We start from the raw sequence: 23,757 nt of genomic DNA, 5'->3' as shown, positions 1-23,757 counted from the left end.
CTCTAACAACAGAAGATTAATTCATGCGTAGTAGCAAAAATGGATTGCCCTTAGATAGTAAATGCATGGCTTACGTAGCAATTTTAGTTGCTTTCCTTTCTAATATTCTCCTGGTGTACAATGAAGCACATCTAAAGGGGCAATATGACAATAAGTTACACAGTTGTTGGTACTGGAATGATGACAGTGACAGGGCATCAACCTACTGCAGTCAGGAGGGAAGACAATCAGCTTCTTTTTTTTTTTTTAAGTCCTGAAACAATGCAATTGTTAAAATGAATTCTCACTCTCACACAGGACCAGCTTCGTTCCTGCTGAAGAACACTGCTGTTCAGGGATTTGTTTGTTGCCTTTATTGGATGAGATGCCCATCAGTGAGCTTATTATAAAAAGGTACTCTCTATTTTTCTGGTCTGTAAGAAAGGCTGCTTCTCTGGTTCTTTTTGCTTCACAGTAGTTCTAGGAGAAGGCATCTACATCACAGTATGTAACAGAGCCAAAGGCAATGCCATAGCGTAACAAAATGTCTAGGCCAATAAATACATATGAACACTAAAGCACAAAAAAATTTGGTACAAACCCACATTTAGTTTCACTCAGACATGAAGCGTATTCACAAAATGGCTTGAGAAATGCTTTGAAGTGAATTTTAGAGCAGAAGTAACCACCATCTGCTTATTTACAATACCTGAACTAATACTCGCTTTTAACACTTCATGATGACATAGTCAAAATCCTTAAGTATACAGATTGTTTTTGAAAATTATATAATCTTTAGTGATATTATATACAGATTACAATTTTCCAACTAAACCAAGTTATTTGTTCTATTACTTTCTAATCATGAAGCTTGTTGTGTGCTGGTTATTTAATGTTTAAAATAAAATTCAAAGTACTAGTGACTATTCTGCAATAATGTTCTCTGTTGTATTCCCTTATTCCCAGCACTTATTTCCCTTAAATCCAATTTAAACATTGCTTGCCTGAAAATCTCATTAGTTCAATGTAGATGTGAATCCAATAGGTAATTCATATTAACACAATATTAAGGTTATAACTTAAGCTACCAAACCCAATGAAATTCAGAAATATGACAGCCCATCTGTTACTGAAGTTCTATATTGCTGTAGGATATTTATAATGTTTACACACCAAACTACGAGTAAATCATGTTATGTATAAAGCTTCTCACTTATGTCTGATTTACTTAGATTTTTTTCAGCACTGATCTTGATATAGTGGTATATAGACTTATGAACTGCAGTGATTTTCTGAATATGCACTGTAGAATGAAAATATTACCATAGTTTATCTTAGAATTTCTGAAATTGTTATTAAATAATGTGCCTCTCTCCTCCCCCTGGATTTTTCAGGTTAACAGTATAATCTTGTCTAGTTTGCCTAGTCTAGTTGCAAATTATTAATCTAAGAGATTTGCTAGTATTTCTCTGAAGGTACTCCCAAATCTTACCATTGGGTACTCCTTAGTCTTAAACTTTCTTTTTTTCCTCGAAGATAAATTTGATTCTATTTGTAATTCCTTCTACCACTTCACACATTTCCCCCTTGACTATTGTTTGAATTCCTGAAACGTAGGCTGATTGCTATTATTATTATTATTGGTATTAGTGTAGCATCCAAGGTCTCCCATCACAAAAGAGGATGTTAAGTTTCTGAAAGCAGTGTAAGCATTACAAAAAGACAATGATTCTTGTCATTAAGGCACTGTGTAAAAATATTTAACAGCGGAGGACTGTAGTTCTCTTTGAAGCATCCTTCAGTCCCCTATATCTCTCAGGAAGATGCTCTTTATCATACCCTTCATGGGTTCTACAACATTTAGTTTATGTTGCCACACTCAGATATAAAATACTTTCAAATGACAGACCAATTTGGGCTGTATTTAGGTTACTTAATGTCAACTGGGGCTTTATCATACATATTACATGTGAGGAGACCAACACATAAGAAATTCAGAAACTGCAAGTGGAGGTAAAGGTGTGGTTGATCACAGTTACAGAAGGAACACGTCCCCCTTGTTGCTTTTGAAAGCACTGAGGCTTTTAAAAATACAATACAGACTGGATGCGGGAATACTTCAGCTGTGCCTCTTCCCATCACAGACTCTGCAAACAAGAAAATCACATGCACTTCACTTGAAAAGACACATCAGAGACCATATTCTGACCAATAAAGCATTACATTCATGTGCTTTTGCCTGGTATTCTTGATCCCAATTGATTAAGTGTTCTCAATTTATTCTGCCCTCCCATATGCCTGCTGTTTGTTACAGTAAAAGAGTAGGTATTTTAACAAGCTTAATGTGAAGATCCAGAGTAAGAGCTACAATTTTGTAAGGAAAGTGTGTTATTTCAATTTTTTTCCAAGCACTTCTCTGGTTTTGAAAAGAAAACATTTTCTCTCAATCAACATTTTTCAAGTAAAGTTTAGTATTATATTAGTGCTCCATTTCAAGCCTTCAAAATACTTTCCTTAAGTAATATGGGAATAAGTTACTTTATTTGCAGACTTTTAGTGTGGGCAGTTAACATTTCTATAAACTGAAGGATTATAGGCCATCATTGTAGACAACCAGTGGAGCATATTATTACAGCTACCCTATCTGCAGTGATTACTTCAATTTTTACTGTAAGACAATGAAAGGGGAGAAGGAAGCCATTTCTTGCTAACTGCTGAAGCACACCTTTCAGGACTGCTGTTTGGATCTGGTAGAGTGGAGTTAGGTGTGGAGCCACGAAATGGAAAGAGTAATTTTGATACAGAATCAAAACCAACTTGTCTTGATAACTAGTGCAAGCATTTTCCATAGTTTCCCAAAGAACAGGGTGAGTTGAGGGAGAAAATAAGAAGGTTGAAAAAAAAGGTTAAAAAAAGGTAAAAAAAGACAAGAGAAAACCTTCAAAATTCTTTCACATTTTAAATATCAAAAAGGAGCCAACATCTTGTCCAGTAATAACCTACATTTGCACATAAATATTTTTACATTCTTCAGCCTGTAAGTCTATCAGTACTTGAGCCAATCACAAATGTAAGTGGCGTAGTATATATTCAAACCCAGCCCACCCTCCTCCTCCTCAAGCACATTGCTTAAAGGCGGCTGGCAAGAGGAGACATTCCAGTTCTTTGAGGGTTTCAATGCGACACACTTTTTGAATGTGCCTATACATACCTGCAAAAACAAAACAGCTTTATAACCATAATGTGGACTTGATATTTTGCTATCTTTAAAAATGATTACTCTCAATACATGAAGGCTCTCTGTCACTTTCTCAACCAATATTATGCTCCATGTCTGAAGACCAAAAAAAAACCCTGATAATTTTTTTACTCTAAAATTCAGGCTCTCTCTGATATTCCTCAGTAAAAGGAAACTTTACCTTTTGTTGGGACTGTCAGCACTCTTCAGTCATTTACTATTTTATTTGTCACAAGGTACAAAAAAAGTTTTACTTCCATAGGATGACTCCTCCCAGAGGAACAGGCCAATTCTTTGATTACTCTTCCATGGTACTACTTCAAGAAAAATGACACCTTGTAAAGGTGTAGCAATTTAAAATTAAATCTCTCCCCTAAAACCTTTTAACTGGAAGATAAAATTGTAAAAGTAACAGCTTTTCCTGGGAGTATTTCCATTACTAAATATAAATATAGTCAATTTTATGACACAGTCAGTGAGTATCATTCTCACAAGATGCGAGATACAGATTTTTATGTGCAGATGTACAAAGTGAATACAGTTTCATAAACATATTAAGCAGATCTGGTGGCCTTCCTCTATCAAGAAACAGGCAAAATGCGTGAGAAGCAGTGAGGACCAGGAGGACACAGGATATTATAGAGAACTAATGAAAGTGTCAAAGTGCAAGTCAGTGTAATAGACTTAAGGGCAGTGAACTGCTAGTAAAAGTCAATCTACTCCACAAAAATCAGAAATATACCACAAGCAGGACATAGAATTTTTTCTGAAAAAGGAAAAGGAAGGAAGGTGTGAGACAGAGTAGCTAAAGAAAAAAGGCAGATATGAACATGACAGAAATATGTTTCTCCTCATTTTAGAAGAAAGAGTGATACGTAGTGCTTAAAGGGACACATACGCAACACTGTTAGGTTTCACAAGTCAATCAAAATATTCCTGTTTAAATTTCCATCTTTGATGCAGACATCCAATGTGTGGGAGAAAAACAATAGGTACAATGACATAATTTCCTTCTCTGTGACAAAGTCTTAAACAATATTCTCCGTTTCAAAACTGAAAACAGCCCTGGACTAGATGAAGAGGGTTATGAAAGAGCAAGTTGTACAGATACTAGTATGCCACAGTTCATGAAGTCTGTACTTGGCATAGGACAGTGTTAATGACAGTATTATAGCTGCTTTTGCCCTATGGCAAACTAATATCTGCTTTTTTTGAAAAGGTAGAGTAGGTGATCTTACCATTTTTAGCATCCATCAATCCAAAAGACAAAAATTATTTTTATTTTATTTTATACATAAGCACTACATTGTATTATGTAATAACTTCAGTGTATTATGTAAAACCACTCTAAGCAGTCTGGGGAATTTCAGTGGTGTAACTTCTCAAGGCAACCTTCAAAATCCTTATAACAATCAAAATCTCCAATATATATATTTAACAGTAGAAAACAGACAATGAGACACTACTGCTAGCATGCTGTTCAATCTACTCACAAGCTAAATTTCATTACCATATTGAACCACTCCACATATTTTAAGTAAACTTTCCTAGTTGGGCAATACAGGAGAAGCATTTGCCTATCAACTTAAACCATAGTATGCAGAAGTATCCCACTTATGTGAGTGCTTATGGGAGAAAAATCAGCTTGCTAGTGCTGAAAGGAGCCAGACCCCCAGAATGACCTGGCATTACAAGCCTCTACCTGAAATTACATCAGATATGAGTATGATATATATCTTGATGATCCATGAGTCTGCACAGTAGAGGAATAGTGTCCTGTTAATGTGCCGACCCACATCAGATGGTGAGCACACACAGGTATATGTGTATCATCAACACATTAGTACTACTTATGAAGTCCATCTGTCCAGAGTTATTTCAGGGAAATTTCCATATTTTACAACCCTTCCAATCAGCAGAACAGTCACTGCTTTGCAGATATCCAGGACCATGAGGCTGATGCCAAACTGATTGCCAACATATCTGCAGTATGCTGGCCAGTTTCCATGAAACAAAAGCAACAGATTCTAAAACATTATTGTCTGTCTCATCTGGATGTTCTATGATTTAAGTCATAAATCAAGGCCTTTGTACAGCTGCAAAAATGGGGCTTTCTCCTTGTGATGTTTTTGAGTCTACAGCTTGTTATCCCACATTACCATCACAGTACTGTGACAACATTTTAATTTTGTGGGCCTAATCGAGACGTAGCAGTCTATGAAAATGGATAATCAGCCTGATCCATTCCATTTCCCCACATGGTGACATTCTGTTAATGCTATTTTGGTGGGTTTATGTCAATAGCTACAAAATTCTGCCTCCATCACCTCCCAGCCAATACACTATTTTGCAATAGCCACCTTTGACTTAGGGTAGTAACTCTTTTCAGAAATAATTTCAATGAATATTCACTGTCCCATTCTTTAGTAACTCCACCAGCAGCCTTTGCGATCCACTTGAAACCCTGAATAAAAGACAGGAAATGATATAGAGAAGACTGGTGCATCAGTTGCTAATTAAGCTGACAATCTTGGTCATGAAAGGTTGTCACAGAAAGATACTGAACTGAGAAGCTTGTGCTAAAATACCCAGTGCTCCACATTTATTAGGGATGAAGATGGTCTGCTCCTTAGCAACTGTTCCTTGCTTAAGAGTTGGAAACCACAGTTAGAAAATTGGCACCTAATATAGTACAATGTGTTAGGAAAAGAAGAGCCCTTGAAGATCACAAAGGAAACTAACCATTAGTGCCTGGAATGTGAAATCCCTCTGACAGACTTATAACATGGCTGCTGATGAATTGGTGTCTGCATTGCTTTTATTAATAGTGACTAGCTACAAATGCCAGTGATTAGAGCTGGCTGTGCTCACTCTGAATGGGCAAGATTTGAGTCAGAGTCAATCCATCTCACACCTTAATTTGTCTGTCTAGAGAAGAAGACTGATTTGCATGAGGTTCAAACCAGAGAGCAAGTTACTTTCACTAATGGAAATGTTTAAAGAAAGGATTTTGAACTCAAGTACAGCCAGTTGTCTAGAGCTAGCTGAAAAATCTAAGGAGATAAAATTTATAAAGCTACAACACTATTATGTCAAAAAAATCAAATGAAAAGGCAAGACATGCAGCAGCCGGTAGACAACATAAAGTATAAAACATGGCACTAAGCAATATTTAAATTAGAAAAATATAAACTTGTGTGAATCTGCATGTTCTTATTGCTTGTATTTACAACAATCAGAACAATCTTACCAAATCATCACAAGCCAGTTAATCTCATGGTGACAGAGGCTCATATTCCTTTAATGAGATGACAAGTAACTTCAAGACTTAAAAAACATTTATATGATGATCAACAATAAAAATATCAAGACCAACAAAACTGACCTGGTCCTGTTTGAAAAGGAATAAAATGAACAGCCACCCTTCATGGGATTCCATGGTTTCTGCCTGCATACTGTACAAAACCCAAGTTGATAATGACTGGAACATTCCAAATGTCATTAATTAGGAGACGATGGTATTTGTCCTGGGAGAAATGCAGTGGGCTAACACAATCCTAAGGAATACATTGATGTTTTGCCCTGGAATCTTTGCTGCAGACCAAATCTGCCCTTTGCAACACTTTTACTGCAAAGTTAGGCAAACATGTTTACGTTTGTGTTCAAAACAAGCTACAATTAGTAGGGTGTCCCTCTCATTTGCTGCACCAGGCCTCTGCTTTGGCTAGAAGAGAAACAGTATTAATAAACATGCTCATAGATTTGCAAACACTCACCATGCTACAGTTACTATTTGCTGAAATGCACTTCTTGTCATCACACCACTGGCACCCATTTGTATTGGCAGTGCAGCTCGCACAGTCTGCGTATCGGTAACATCTGTCATCTGCAGCAGCTGTAATACAAATGAAAGTCAAAAAGAAACATCGCACAGAAGGAGAATAATACCACATTTTAAACACTTGCTTAGAGCATTTTTTGTTACATCCTTCATTTGAACTCCAGCCATTCATAAAGGTTTAAGTTACTGTAGGAAATTAATTCTATTCAGTTAATAAGATTTACTTTAAAAATTCCTTTAGTAACAACTATATTCGAAGGTTCCTAAGTCTCACATCAACTAAAGGAATATTCACTGATTTGCAGCATGCAAGCTCTCTTAGCACAGTACATAAGAGTATCAGAAAGTTTCTTAAACTATTCATTCTTCACTCCTTTAGTTTAACACAAGATTCTCTTCAGATGCAGGTTTCTTGCTATGCAAGAAGGTGGTGGTAAAAGTAGTAAATAAATAAAATTTTTTAAAAATCTAAGATGGATGTTAAAAAACACACAGACATATGAAGGCTTATATATATGTATGTACGTGCGTCTGTATCGTGAAACAGGAGAAGGTGGAGAAAGAGGAAAACTAATTCAGTTACAATATTTCAAAGCTCACCCTTTTATAAATGCTTCAAACACACTGAGCCAAATCCAATCTAAAGTCATTTTATGCTTTAGCTCCCAATGAAGTAAATTCTTCTCTTTGAATCCTCTTATGTTTTGTATCCCTTAACACCTTAAACTTTTGCTGTTTTGCACCTACTTCGCTGTATTTAAAATAAAAAAAAAGAAATCCAGAATTGAATGATTTTTAAAATTAATTCATAAATCCTTTGCATTGAGTATTCTCAGAGAGGAACAGTCTCAACAGTCCAATCACTGATTCCACTTGGTTGATTCCTGGGGGGTTCATTTGTGTTCCCTCCCCCCCCATCTCCTGCATCACATTGCAAATCTGGCACTGTAACACTAAAATTCGACTTACCTGTTCTCTTAGGACATTTTGCTCTAAGGATATTATTAGCATGTCCAGATTCCCAAGATTCACAATGTTTCTTGTTCCACAGACACCTTATCCCTGGACGAGCATTTTTACACAGCTCTTCATCTCTGAATGCTTCACAGTTTGGAGGCTTGTACACGAGGATGTCATTCAAAAGAACACTCGAAAAACCCCCAAATATATACATAGACCTATTAGGAAAAAGCAAGAAAATATAATGGTTATTGTAGCTATAGATAACATTTTCATGATTTTATCTGTCTTGATATACAGTAAAAATATAATACATAATACTATAAAAAGCATTCTTCACCTCTCTCTAATAAAGACTCTGTCAGTGATTTTATTATAAAGATTGTTAAGTTTTTCAATTTATTTCTCCACGGAATTTTAGACTAACAAAAAAATTGCTCAAAGTGCACTGTGCTATATGTATTAGTGAGTGACATATATCAAATATCTGGAGAGAAGAAGGAGCAGCTATGGAGGAAACTACTCATTTTTAGAGTTAGATAATGAGAACAGAGCGTGAAATAATGGGCTGCAGGAAATGAGAACATTTTTCTTCAAGAAGATTTCAAAGACAGCCAGTAATAATTGGCAGATGGATATTTCTTTACAGTAACATTTCCGGTGGAGTAGCTGCTGACATCAGAACCAGAATACTAGATTTGAGATCTTATCCTTCTCATTTAAAATTAAAAACAGCCCCAGATAAAAGACAATAATAAAAAACTTGCATATATGTTACATCATATACTCTTAAAACAGAATTAACCATACAGTTACCAATAGCAAAAAATCTTTGAAGAGTATCTTGTACTACACTTCTTTTGTACAAAAAACCCTACTAAAAATACCATTAAATTCAGGGGGAAAAAAAAAAAAAAAAAAAAAAAAGGCATTTTCACCTTGAATCTAATGCACTGAAAATGACAGTTCTCAAAGTATCAGACATACCTTAGATGTCTTAAAACAACACAAATCAGAATGAAAATCTACCAGCTGCTGAATTCATTACTTCCAAGCCATTTTCTTTTAATGAAGCTGTTCATTAATTTTCAAGTGGTCTCCGTACAGTTATAACTTACTAGGTTTCTGTTGAAATCAGTCAAACTCCTATTTGCAATATTATTTATCAACTCCATTACTTCTGACCTATATAATATCCATATGTAGAGGATCTGTAAGTTGCCCACATATACTTAAATACTGAGTTTATTAACATGATGAATAACAAAGAGGTATGATCAGTAGTACAATATCTATAGTACGGCAACTGTCGCATCATTAGGCCATTTGGCAACCAGTAATAGTTAAACTAACACAAGCAGACAGTAGAAATTTCTTTAAACCTGACTACAGTTTTCACTAAAACAAAAAAACAGAGATGTTTGTCCTATAGTCCCATCTTTGGGGGCTGGGGTAGAGGAAGCAGAGAGTTCAGCCATCAAATCCAGAAAATCCACTCCATCTCCTGTTTCGAGATGATGAAGCTTTACTGAGCTCCTCTACTCAACAAATGCTACATTTTCTAGAGGATAAGCAATATAGTTAATATAGTCTAGATGCTGGCAGGCTTTTTTTCCTGCAAGTTGTTAGTGATGATAACTGTACCAGTATCATCAAAATCTTGCTTTATCCAAGCAAATTTTAGTTACATGTTTTTGATTTTATGATTGTAGAACAACGAATTATAGCATGCTGCAAAGAGAGAAGATTTCTCCTGTCACATCTAAGAGAGAATTATAGTCGGTACTGATTTTCAAAAATCACTGTAGTTCACAATACTGAGGAAACACCTCAGTGCAGTAGTAGGTTCATATAAAATGCCATTGAAGAGATCCCACAGCACGTCAGATTGACAGTTAGCTGTACAGTTTACCTAAAACAAGTAAAGCCCCTAATGAGCACTACTTTTCATGTTAACAAATTACATCAGATTATGCCATTGACCATACTTCACATAGAGAGAATTTCTGCCACAGTTTTTTCATTCAGAAAAACGACCAGGAAAATTTAAAAAACACTTCATTTACCCATTACTGACAACAGCAGTGTGACCAAATCTGTTGACATCTCGATGCAGATTAGGTTTTGGTAAAATCTTCCATTCATCACAAGCTGAAAGACAAAACAAAAGCAAACAAAAACATATATAATTCAAAAAGTTTTCAGCAAAATCTATGTAAAATGGGTTTTATCAGCACTCTTGCATTTTAAGTATCAACTAACTTTATTTCCTATTTCCTCTCCTTTCCCAGAAGGATCAATGCTGGTAACCCTCATAGACTCTGCTGTAAAAACAGACCATCTATACCTCATGACCTTCAAATGTTCTTAACATGCTTTCATCACCTATTGATCTCATGGACTCTAAAACAAAATTTGACTTATTTAAAATCATTAATATCAGTTTCTAGGGCTTTATATTAAATTATTCTGCAAAATCGGCAGGATTTGAGAGACTTCTTTTCTGTCCTCAGTAGGTGAAAGCTAAACTGGTTCTTCCTACTGCTAATCTGCTTTATTCTGCTGTTTAAATATTTTCTTCAGACTTCATAGAGTCCTTTTAGAGTCTTTATTCACAGTGATATGCATTTATCAATATATATCACAAAGCAGTGATATACACACTATCAATATTTAAACACGATTCATTAATGTCATTTTGTAATTTTTGGTCTTTCTTTTTGTTTCTTGAGTAGTGTTTTGATTTTTAGGTAGGTCCCCCTTTTAAGTGCATCATTGATGAATTTTCTGGAGAAAGGATTAATATGCATGAAGATTCTTCTACACTTCCAGAAGTTGCAGGATTTGAGCATGCTGCAACCACTAGTTCCGAGAAGTTATATTTGCATTGCTCAAGAATAAATCAATAGGTACTACCTTTAGATGCATTCATTGAGTAGGTACTCCAAGAACCTGTCAGCAACACTTATCTGTCATGCCAATTATTAGGGTCAAGGGATACCCACAGAAGTGTCCTTTATTACAAAGTTCTCTGCCTTCACAGCCCATTTCAACAACAACCACTCCCATCATTGTCATCAAGTGATCAGTAGCACTGCCCTAACATTACACGCTCTCAAACTAGCCAAAGGATTTCAATTCATATGTATTTCATGGAACATCTTCGACAGTTAACTTATTTCTTTTCAGAAGTGCTTTAAGATAAGGACACCACTCCTCCAGCTGTGCAACCCACCTCATTATCATCTTACTTTTGGCATCTCGATTAAAGTATGCTACCAATTCCTTTCATCACACATTTGAGATGAATGTCATACCAGTATATTCACGTCAAATCAATTATTCAAGCATATTTCTTTTAGTACTGATGTAGAAACATTTACAAATATGGTTTTGGTGTGGTTTCATTTTTCTGTCCTGACTGGGATTTTAGTTCTTTGGAACAATTAGTCCTTTCTTCATTAACTCCTACTTATCTTTACCGACTTCAAATATTCAAATCCCACAGTTAACAGAAATAGGGAGTACCTAGAGATTGAAACTTCAAGGAAATACCTTTAAAACAAAGTACTTTTCTACAGAGCAGGCAAATCATTTCTAGAAATTATCATCATAACAGGACTTGAAGACAGGTAAGGTAAACTTTCAGGAAACTTTCATATCAGAGAGGGTTATAGTTTTCTCATCTGAAAAAAAAAAAAATCTGCTATACACTAAGATAAGGATCAAATCCAAAATTGAAAAGGAGTTAAAGGGAGAGAGACCTCTCCAGTTTACATATATATATATATATATATTTAGGTGCTTGATATTTATATACTCCTTTCAGATATGCTCAATGAAAACTTACTTGCATTTTGCCTTAACATTGTTTGAAACCAGAATAACAAGATGACACTTTTTCTTTTAAACCAGTGGCAAAGCTATCAGTTTGGACTCTAAGACAAAAAAAAAAAAAAAAAAAGACCTATTGGCTCAGCATACTCTCCAGAATATACAGAACTGGACAGAGTACATGCCTGTAGAAGCTGCAGAGTCAATGTTAATACCACAGAGAAGCAGAAGTGTTGACAGAGACCAACAGTCAGAAAAAGTTGGTGACATGCAGCAAGACTGTGGGGAACACATCTGAAAACTGTCTCTAGGGTCTTAATGCAGTTATTACCCAGGTTGATTTTTACCTAATATTGCTGAATTCATTTACCTGTAAGATTCCAATGACAGCTACATCTAAATAAGGTATACTGAATTTTAAAATTTGGAATAATTTATGCAATCACTATCGGACCACATATTTCAAGGAAGTCTGCTTAAGGTTGAAAGATAAATTAAAAAAAAAAAAAAAAACCCCACACTCTTTCTTCCTCCTTCCTCAGTCTAAAACAACAGAAAATGGATATTAGGAAATCCAAGACTGTCCTCCAGGCTGTTGTCATACAGAGCCTAAGTCACTCTAACTGCTGGCTACACTGGCCCTGTTCTCATTCCCGCTGTCAGAGAGTTCATCTCTGCTAGTGCTGCTCTTCACACACTTCTAATGAAGAAAATTATTCAGAGCAGCACTTTGTCCAGTTAGTAGCCTGTTAGCATACCGTGCCGAAAAAGCTCAGTGCAAGGTCACACAAGGGTGGACTCGGCACATGAGAGGGGACAGGACGTCATGGCCACAGGCAAAACTGCATAATATGCCACCAGATTGACTTGGGCTTCCACGGGATCACAGCCTGAGCCCATAGAGAGAGTCAGAGTGAGGCTGTGGCTGTGATGGATAGGTCAATTACATCTCTTTATAAACTGCAGACAGAAACTAAAAGCACATTATTATGAGATTAACACAGATGGTCCAAACACCAATAATTTCAGCATCAGATGGTGAACTCAGAATGAATTTAATAGTTTGAAGAAAAAGAAAGTACAGTAAATTTAATTCACTTCCTAATGCACCCCCAAAATCTTGCCACTTCTCAATTTCTACCTTCTGTCACTATCACTGTTAACATAATATTACAAAATTATGGTATTGTTAATAGAGTTCACCTTTCACAATTCTTTTTTTTTCCCTCTACTTGAATAGAATGGTGAAAGTACATACATGCCAGAGACACTGTTCCTGAAAACAGTTTCAACAAAATAGATCACAGTACTAGGGCAACAATCAATTACTTATGATCACAAGTTGCAGATGAAGATAGGAGTACTATTAAATATGAAAGTTGTGTAATCCCCATATTCCAGCATAACACTGGCATCTGATGCCTCCATGATGTTTGAATTATGTAAGAAATGCAGAACAATAATATCATTTATTGGAAATAAGTGACCAACAATCAGGAATTCAATTTGTATTTCAAGAAAATATTTCAATTTTAAAAGCTATAAAAAGCAAACATTTTAATGGTACAACTGATCGGCAAAATCTTAGTTATACTTTAAAATCAAGTTTTTGCTGCTGTAAGTCATTGCATGTTAACAGAAACAGCATGTCTGAGCTCATATGCCTTTGATAGTAAAGGAAATGATTTTAAAAACCCACACTAAATTTTCATCCGGTTTTGGAAACTGTTGCACTTCTTTGTATTTTTACAAACATATATACAAATATATAGTGTTTCCTGTACTTAGAAATTTATTTAAGAAAAAGCAAGATTTAATGCCAAAGGAAAACCATAAAACCATAATAAAGGCCAGCTTTGAGATAAGAAACCCTTGAGGGCTGGAGATATAATAATTCCTTTCTTGCCAATGGTATTTGTCAAACTGGCAGGTCTTTTCAATAAGTACAAGGAAAAAAAAGGGGGAGGGAAGCACGTTACAAATAGCCTTCCCTCTTATCTCCTCCTAGCCTTCTCAATGACTACTGAACGGAGAACTGTGCAAGAGTAATACTTTTGCTCAGCTTTAAATTCCTGATCTGAGTTCCTCTGCCCAGATCGGTTAATACCAAATACAGATAGTTAACCAACTGATTTTTGGTGGGTTTCGGTAAAGAATCAAATAGAATTCATCCCTGCCCATCATCTCCAAACTTCTTCTGAACATTTCAAAGTACCCATATTTGCAGTACAGTTCCAAGAAGAAAGCCACAAACAGCAAAGGCAGTAGGAGTTTCAACATTATCACTTTACGGCCTTTTGTGCGTTGTATTTGTTGTATTAAGTCTAATAAGGATGGTAAGCTCTAGAGAGTGAAGAATGAAATACTTCACTCTCAAATGTCATGCACTCTTAAGGTATTATGCAGATAATAAGTGGAAGATATGGTACTGGTTGTATTTACCATTGTCTCTGCATGAATCCAGGTATAATATATAGCACACAGAAGTGCATACTGTTTTTAACAGAAACAGTTACTAAGCAGATGAAGAAGTGATAATATTAATTTAAAATTCTGCTAATTGATTTGGAGTCACTGAGAAGTATGAGGAATACAGTGGCTTTTATTCCTATTAGTAAGGCTTCAACTTCAAGAACTACTACTAAATAATAAAAAGCTTCATACTCCTCCCTAGTGTAAATTAAATGGTTACCAGATGATACACAGGTGGCTCAGAGTAAATTTGCCAGCCAAACAAGTTACTGATATGGTGAAACATGCCACAGAAATGCACCAGATTCGAGGTGATCCAGCTGATGCTGGCAGAGGAAAACTCCAGTTATACTTTGCATGGGGTAGTGCACCCCCATAGGCCTCGACACCCTTTACTTTGTCTAATCACCTGTATTCTTCTCATCTATATCCTACTGGCAATATTGCATTACTGGTATCAGAGAGGATGACCAAGATATTTTCTATAAAAGTTCTCAATGTTGCAACAGTACAGAAAATTTCACAGATCTTGAACTCAGATGGGAATCTAGGCTGTCTACAAGGGACATAGAGACACAGGGAAGGAGTCCCTGAGAATTCACTAGGAACCATTAAGGTTCCATTGTTGAGATCACTAAAAATACAACCAGTTACATCAATACAAAGGTACTATAATAGCATATACAGTAGAGCAAGAGGAATATGCTATAGTATATATCATACTAATATATATATAAACACTAGTACAATGTATTCATGCATTACTAGAATGTTTCCCAATATGACTTCCTAGAAAAGTCACATTTCTAATCAACATTGTCACATCAGTAAAATACTCTAACATAGATCTGCTTTAAAATATTTAACTAAGACCAGATTTACCAAAATGTGACTGAAAGAAAAATAGGGGAAATACAGAATCCTAGTTCATTTTGTTAGGCCTGCAGGTCATTTTATGAGTGACTTTTGCTCTTCGGATATACCGTTGAAGATACCATTAAAAACCTGTTTAGGGTTGGAGGGCACTATAAAGTTTGGACTTATCTTTCACATCTGATTTTGAACAATGTATTACTTAAACATTAGGGCAGAACTGAAGCAGAAGCAAGTTAACACAGCTCCATTAAATTCATGTCTGAATTAATAAAGCTCTTTCAAGTTGAGCATCCAACTATCTCCAGTTCAAATTCTGATTTATGAAAATCTAAGAGAACCGCACATCTACAAGCTGTTTTAAAGGTGATTAGTCTCTCCTTTCTTCATCTGATTTATTAAATGTATTATGGACATCTCAATTATTTTCAACAACTCTGAGAATGACTCTGAAAATCTTGACAGCTTGCTCTCATATCTACAAAATTTTATAAAGAATATAAGAAAACATCAAGGAACTTAAACATTCCCTCTGCAGAAAATACTATAGAAACTCAGATGAAAAACTGTAAGGATTGTACAGAAGTTTCTTTACACTTCATTTTTCTCCCCCCCTGAGCAATGCCCAATACTGCACTCAAGACTAAACCAGAAGCACCATGCCCACTCAGAACTGGCAGGTGGAACTCTCTTGAAGTGATAGTCTTACCATTCCCTTTAAAGAATGGAAAGAGTTCATACTTCTAAAATACTATAAAAGAAAAAAAAGTTTATTTTATGTAGTTTAATAGTAGCTAGAATAATGACCCAAAATATAGGAGAAACAGGTTCATTTCCTCCCCAGTGGGATTCAAACCTAGAGCTTTCATCTCTGAGGAAAGCACCCTAACTATTAACTACTCTTCACTACTCTGAGTTAATGCTGTTACACTGAATACAAAATTTTAAAATAATATTGTTAGAAATAGGAAGCAAAAATTGTTAGGTCAGTCTCTAAAAAAGGGGCAACCGATGTTCCTTACTTTACTTCCATGATCACATTTGTATTTTGACATTGGCAGGCCTGTTTAGTGACATTTTACTCCATTTGGAGCTATGCTTTACAAAAAGGTATACAAAGCTACCTACTTCGTGTCTGCATTAACACTTTTCTTGATTTTAAACTATTTAAACAGATTTGAAATGCCAGTGATTCTGCTCAGTGACACACTCTGTAACACTGGCCATGCAGCCTTACGTACTATGTAAAATCCAATGTCAGATTATGCTTGTATTTTCTCTTCACATATTTCCAGTAACTACTCAGTTGTACTCTGGTAAAAGAAGATATATTATTTCACAAAAGTATGGGCACATACTCTGTCTGGTTCTCTTTTTTTGTGACTCTGGACAACTGAACACCATAAACAACTAAAACACCATGAAAGTTAGTGTCTTGGGTTTGGCTGGGACAGAGTTCATTTTCTTCCTAGTAGCTGGTAGTGTGCTGTGGTTTGGATTTAGTGTGAAAATAATGTTGATAACGCACTGATGCTTTAGTTGTTGCTAAGTAGAGCTTATCCTAAGCCAAGGAATTTTCAGTTTCCCATGCTCTGCCAGTGAGGAGGTACACAAGAAGCTGGGAGGAAGCACGGCCAGGACAGCTGACCCGAACTAGGCAAAGGGATATTCCATACTATAAGACATTGTGCTCAGTATATAAACTGGGGATAGTTGGCAGAGAGGGGCAGATCACTGCTTCTGGACTGTCCAGACATCAGTTAGCAGGTAGTGAACAATTGCATTGTGCATCACTTGGGCTTTTTCTCTCTGGTGTTAGTTATCTTTTTGCTATATCCTTTATTATTATTATCATCATTACTATTGTTGTTATATTTTACTTATTGAACTTATCTCAACCCACAAATTTCACCTTTTTTTGGACGGGGAGGAGTGAGCAACCGGCTGCATGGTGCTTAGTTGCTGGCTGGGGTTAAACCACGACAGTTAGGTATGAACAAAAAACTTACTTTCCAATTCAATCCACACTGCATAAATATTTTACTTTGTTCAGATAATAAAAATCTCCTTACTCTCAGGAAAACATAAAGGCAACTATGTCTGAAACAGCATGAATTGAATTTAAACTATAGATCTAACATCTACAGCAGAGTCTATATACATAACAGTGACTCCCTAAGCAATATTAAAAAAACAACAACCTTGAGCTTTACTATTAAATGGAGCAATTAGTGCATTATATTATTACAGTTCTGCTCTTCTAATAGTACAGCGATACGGAGGTAATTGCTACTACAGACTGCACCAGAACTGCATTTATGACTTAAGTGCGCAGGAACACATAAAACAATCTATCACAGCCGCTGCTTTACATTTTCTTTGTGATAGAACATTGATAATCTCTTAACTCCAGAAGGAGGGAGAATTGTAAAAATAGATAGGTTTGCACTGGAAATCAATAAAAAATAAATCTTTAGAGACATTTAAGAATATTTATTTTGTTGATGACAAGGACTAGAGTTGAAACAATTTATTTTACGAGCAAACAATTTCTGAATAAACAATTCATTTCATAACAAAATACAAGCAATATGTTTGATTACAAGTGAAACTAAAGTTAAACTCATGAAATAGTCTTCAAAATTTTTTCCAAAGATGAGATTAAGAGCTGTCCTTAAAAGAAACAATATTTCACATGCAATATTGTCTTTCATTAGGAATTGAACTTGCATATTATTTATTCCATAATAATAAATTGAAATTCAGACAGTAACAAGACTTACAAAAGAAACATTGTGGAGTATATCATTATCTTAGATGTATGGATTATTGCACTTCTCCCATAGATACAGACAAAGCTGAAATACAACTACCACTAAGAGAGAGCATGGAAGCAGCTGCCACGTATCAATGATTTCAGATTTTGTCATTTACAGAGGTTCCCTGTCAGTCATCCTCTATATATTTCTAGGGTATCCAGGTACCTTAGCAACTGGCATACATGAAACAAAAGACAGACTGAATGCTTCATACACTGAAACTACAGGAAGTGCCTTAGGCATACAGAAATATATTTACTAACATTACCATTTAGCCAGCAACTAAAATATCATTACTCTTAGAAAAAGCATTTTTTTCCTTTTATTTTTAAATATCAATCAGTAGTTAGAATATCTTTTAAATTCTGATTCTGTGTGGCCAATTAATCTACTTTTATCTGCAAATTCTGCATCTGAATACTCATAAAATATAATATAAAGTTCAACGTGCACATATGTAAATTTGTGTATATACATACACTTAAATATATACTTAATACATATATGTATTTAAATACATAGCATGGTGGTGGGTTTTTTTAAGTAGTACTTCAACAGGTTCCCCAGGGTCAATATTAGCTTTCCTTCAGAAAATTAAAACCCACATGGACATGGCCTTCCAACTACCCATCCACACATTTAGAGAGATAAAAGCTTTCCAGTAATGCTAATGTATAAATCTGATTTACAATTTGTATGACAATACATTTATCAGCACTGTAATGTTAATTATAGGGCAGCATAAGGAAGACACATGATGTGTTAAAACCTTCATATCAAATATAACAATTGAGGATAAAAGCAAAAAACCAAAGTTTTAATGCTGCACCCTCTTTTCTTCCCAAGCCTACACGAGAGAACGGAGCAGGGTAGGATTCTTGCTCCAAATCTGTTTACCAGACATAATCTTGTTCCAAAAAGCTGGTTGTTGGTACAGCCCAGAAGATAAAGAGTGTGGCTGAACACTCACAGTGTAACTTCTGCTATGTTTTGGGACAATACCACAGAATTGCATTTCTATGGGAGGGTTTCTCATGACTGCTGCAATATCAGAAGGCCAATAGCAGCAAGAAGAATCCATAATAGCTTTTATCTCATTTCAGCCGATAGCTGATTCAAGTATACTATTTTTGTTCAAAGTCATGTAAATGTATGTATAAAACATCCTCAAATCTCCTAACTTGCACCAAATAATCCCTAGTCATGACAGAGAATGAGATGTCTTCATGAAATGGTTTCATTTTGTTTATAAATGTTTAAAAAATTAAGAACTTCTTTGCACAGAATGTTATTTATTTCGGTGCTCTTATTCTTCCACAGAATTCAGCCCAGTTATCGAGATGTATACTCAGACTAACTTCTGCAAAACAATAACACTTTGTTTGGAGCAGGAGTTGGACTAGAACTTTGTACAGTAGACAGGACACCATGGTTTCTCTCTGAAGTGTATTCCATTCTTTATACAATGTATATAATTCAATTAATCAACTATTCAGAAAAAAATATCCCCAGCACCGAGCCTGGTTGAATGACTCTACCACTCTGTAGGCAGAAAACCTAGTTCAGTGGTGAATTTGAGACCAACAGTCACCAACCCGTGTGATTTAGTTCCCGAAGAAAAAAAGCAGACTGAACTAATGTCAAACTTTGTACCAAGAAGAAAACATAAGCAAAACATCAATACTGACACGTCATGCTTCCTCTCTAGTTCTATTACATATTTATTTAAACTAATCTCTGTGGGATCTAAGAACTTTGTAGAATTTTAAGTCAGTGACAATTACCTACTTTCTTTCTACCATGTCTCAGCCTCCCAAAGGTATGTGATTTTTATATATTACAAAGCAGTGCTAAGGAATTAGGACAACTTGGGGTACAGGTCCTAATATATAGTTTCTCAATTGCACAGCAAAGACTGAAGAACAAGATAATATATTATTTTGAAAGATAAATCCCTATTAATTACAAGCATGAAGCCAGATTTTCAGACACACACATCTCAGTTTGTAATAACTGTCATTATTATGTGTATAGTTATCGTACAAACTGTCCTTTGCACATGTAACTCCCCGATTTCCAAAGAGCTGTCACAGAGCACAGATTTTCACAAGCACTGCATATATATTCTTGCTATATGCACTTACTCAAATTTCTTTTCTAAATGAGAAAGCTTCTACAAGTATCTTTAAAAATGCTATAATGGAAGACCTGAATAAACATCCTAGGTTGAACACTGACATTATGCCCATAATAGGCAGGACCTCACCAGTTGAGGCCCTTCAGTTTCTTTTTACATACTGAGCAGGTAACTACAGCACTCCAGTGAACAGCAGATAAGAAAAGCCATAACAAACATCAGTTAGAAAACTGCAGGTCAACCACAGCATCCAAGACTGAGCCCAGTAGCAGCCCTGTCCCCATTGCTAAGGTTCCTCTGTCAGCATAATGGAAGCAATATCAGTACAGTTGGAAAATACCTCACCTCTATGAGGATAAACATTTGTGGATCTTTGTCAGAGTTGCCAGAGCAACTTAGCAGAGAGTTTGCTAAAATATCAGAGAAGGACAAAAGCATACCAAAGGCCTGCTTTCTAAAGCTCATTTTATGCAGCAGACTTATAAACTAACTGTTATTTAAGTAAACACACTAAACAACATAAATTATGAAAATTAGGGCACCATAATAGTTTTTATAACATCTCCAGATCTCCAAGTTTAACAAATATATTCAGGTGCAGTATGCATTTTAAATGACTGAATTGAGGTCTTGGCTCATGACATTTACTCATGACATTTTAACTGTCTAAAATTTATTCGTGTAGACTAAGTTCAGTACCTAGAGAGCAATGATTAATTTCAGAAAAATAATTTAAAAAAAGCAGCTCTACCCTAGAGAAGGAGACTGGATTACCAGATTATATTAGAAAACAACCTTTTATACAGCTAAACTTAACTGAGATGAATCCCCCCAAATAGTTATTTCACATTAATATGAAAAACAGTAAGCATTTTCATGGATAATAAAAAGCTGAAGCAATCTATCCATAACACCATGTCACATATAATAAGAGATATAATCAAAAGTACTCTATAGCCCAACATGAACATAAATAGTATAGGCTCTATCTCCAGGATTCAGCTGGTTTCCAGACAGCACCCATTTTTTACAAGACAGAGCACAACACTCCATCACTTGCAAAGTATCTAGGAAACGTGATACTGATAGCATCATATATTTTTTCTTCCAAGTGTTGTTCAAAAACTCATGATAAAAAGGAAATAAAATTCTGAAATATACCCACTCCATAATTATTTAATCCTTAGTAAAATAAGTATTTACTGTTTTCTGGAAAAGTATGTCTATCTAATATGTGCTGTGAAATTGTGTTTTTAATTTGGTGAAAAGAATACAGAAGATTAAGTCTGAATCAAATCAATCTTCATAGATTTAAATTTTTTTTAAAGAGTAATTACTACAGCAATTTCTTTTATACTTCATCGGCTTGATAACACATCAAGAATGTGACTTGCAAGAAAATACGAATACCATATTAAATATTGTAATCAACTAGAAGAAAAATATTGTTTCACATTAAAAAAGCAAAAAAGAGCATACAACATTTTCATTAACCAGGATAAAAAAAACTCTTCCTGCATGAAAGACAAAGTTACAATTATTCAGATCCTGAGACTCATACTATTGATTCTCAAGTGCACATTCTACAAATAAATGTAGACCAATAAGCAATATTACCCTCTAAAATGAAGAGGGAGCTCTGTTTCATTAAAAATTAAAACCAGATGTAAACTGAAGTGAGAACAAAATCAATAGCTCACACCATCAGATGCCTGCAAGAAGCTATAGAATATGTAATACAGGGATATAGTCCAAAAATTCAACTGTTTTGAAAAGGCATTATAGGCACATCCAGTGAAACTGGCAGGAAATAACACATATATGTTCCATGTACTTAATTTACTGATTATTTTCATATGAAAGCAAACACCTTTTGTTGATATCTATACAGAAAACCTTAAAGAGCCATCAACTAGTCCTATAGAAAGGATCATGTCTCACCCTCTTCTACTACTGTAGTCAGATGATTAACACTTGCCAAAAGTAGTTCTAGGCACTATCCACAGGCTTTTCTCAACAATATCATGCACCATTTCCCAGACTGCTCGGACACATTTTGCAATTTTTAGCACTCAGGACAAGTGGCTGTGCTTTTCAGCCCAAGTATGACCTGTGTGTTTATATTTGCAGCCTATGCATAAAATACAGACATGAACATTAAGGAAGGGAAAAACTATTTATGGTAAGAACAGCACTGGCAATAAACAAGACAGGAAACAGATTGTGGACTCGTTAAATTCCCTTAGATTTACAGCCTCCACAATTTTATAGAAAAGCTTTTCCATAAGTGCCCAGCTCTAATGGTTGGAACCATTCTACAGACTGAAAGCTTACACACATCTAGTCTTGCCTTGAGACTCTTTTACCTTGAAGAGTTTCCCTCCAAAGTGTATTCTTATGTACTTATATACAACAATCTTTTCTGCTCTCAGCCACTCTCTTGTGAAATTAAATATACAACATCCTTTTATTATCTCCTAAAGGCTCCTCATGCTTCAAGTCATCCTTACTATCACTGGCCATGCAGAGCCTCATTTGAGTTTGTCTTTCTTAAATGTGTGTTCTTCCCATCAGAACTGCTTAGGCCAATTCCACAGCCACATATCACTCCTGACTTGGACACACAAGCCACTGTCATTTCCTTCAGTTTGTAGGAGAAAATTCTTATCATTTCCAAAGTGCATGACTTGCACCTTGTTCCACTAAACATTATCTCATATTGACTGTCATTTTCAATTATCTCATTCTCTCTGAATGATAGTCCAGCCTCCTCCCAGCCGGTTGTCAGCAAAGTTTTGTGGGGTTATTTTGTTACTATTCAGTTCTCCTTTTGAACTCAGTAACTGGGAATGAATTCTGTAATTTGACATTTGTACAACATACTAGCAGGCTTTAGTGCTTCACAAGTAAATTTTTCTTTTAGCAGCATCGGATGAGAACTATCTCCTGTCCTGTGAAACTAAACACAAACAGCCTAGCCATTTTCATTGCACTGTTGTCCACAGAAATACAATATATCTTTAACATAATGACGCAAAAGTATTCCATGGTCTATTATTATCCTGTTTCATTTAATGAACTATCCCATTAGTCTATACAAGGGACTGTCCCCCAGAATTTTCCTCCCACTCAGCAAGACTGCTCATGCTAGACTTTGGGTGGGGTATTGCTCTGTGAAACAGGCATTATACTGAAGCATTTATCCTGATCAAGTAACGTCTCAAAGGCAGGAATCTTTTAATTATTACTCTGATCTGAAATGCATGGGAAGAGGCAGGAGAGGGCAGGGCAGCTTGTCAGAGGAAGATATCAAGCAAAATCCATGTGTCTCAGCTATCAGCCCCGATCTAAGTCTATTCAGCTACAACCAGCTACGTACCACAGTCAGTCTCCCAAGAGGCTGTTTCTCTAGACTCTGCTTCTTGCAGTGTGGACTTGCTGTGTTTCCAGATTGCTCTTCTGCTTGTGGCTGCTGAAGCATTCTCAGTTTCTTGAGTATCACCACCTGATTAACCCTGACTTGCCTTTTGGACTGCTGCCTACCCTGGCTTCTCCACTCCCCAGTTTTCAATTCAGACCCATGTGGTGCCTTGATATAAGCACT

The 23,757-nt window shown here is 35.7% G+C and overlaps 1 protein-coding gene across 9 annotated transcripts in view; it reads right to left on the bottom strand.

Moving 5' to 3' along the window:
* The window catches only part of ATRNL1 (attractin like 1), a 520,660-nt gene that overhangs the window by 404,871 nt on the left and 92,032 nt on the right, over nucleotides 1-23,757 (bottom strand). For 8 of the 9 annotated variants that reach the window (XM_074907805.1, XM_074907804.1, XM_074907808.1 and 5 more), the window contains exons 11-13: nucleotides 10,085-10,169; nucleotides 8,028-8,236; nucleotides 6,994-7,112 (exon numbers count right to left, since the gene is read on the bottom strand). In XM_074907805.1, coding sequence (XP_074763906.1) covers nucleotides 6,994-7,112; nucleotides 8,028-8,236; nucleotides 10,085-10,169 — 413 coding nt within the window. Of the gene's footprint in view, nucleotides 1-665; nucleotides 675-6,993; nucleotides 7,113-8,027; nucleotides 8,237-10,084; nucleotides 10,170-23,757 lie in introns of all 9 variants that reach the window. The other variant, XM_074907807.1, reaches the window with a different exon arrangement.

Source organism: Athene noctua, chromosome 5 (assembly GCF_965140245.1).
Source record: "Athene noctua chromosome 5, bAthNoc1.hap1.1, whole genome shotgun sequence".
In the NCBI taxonomy this organism is placed as follows: Eukaryota; Metazoa; Chordata; class Aves; order Strigiformes; family Strigidae; genus Athene; species Athene noctua.
The sequence above is the reverse complement of the archived record's forward strand: the minus strand, read 5'-3'. Positions and strand labels throughout refer to the sequence as shown.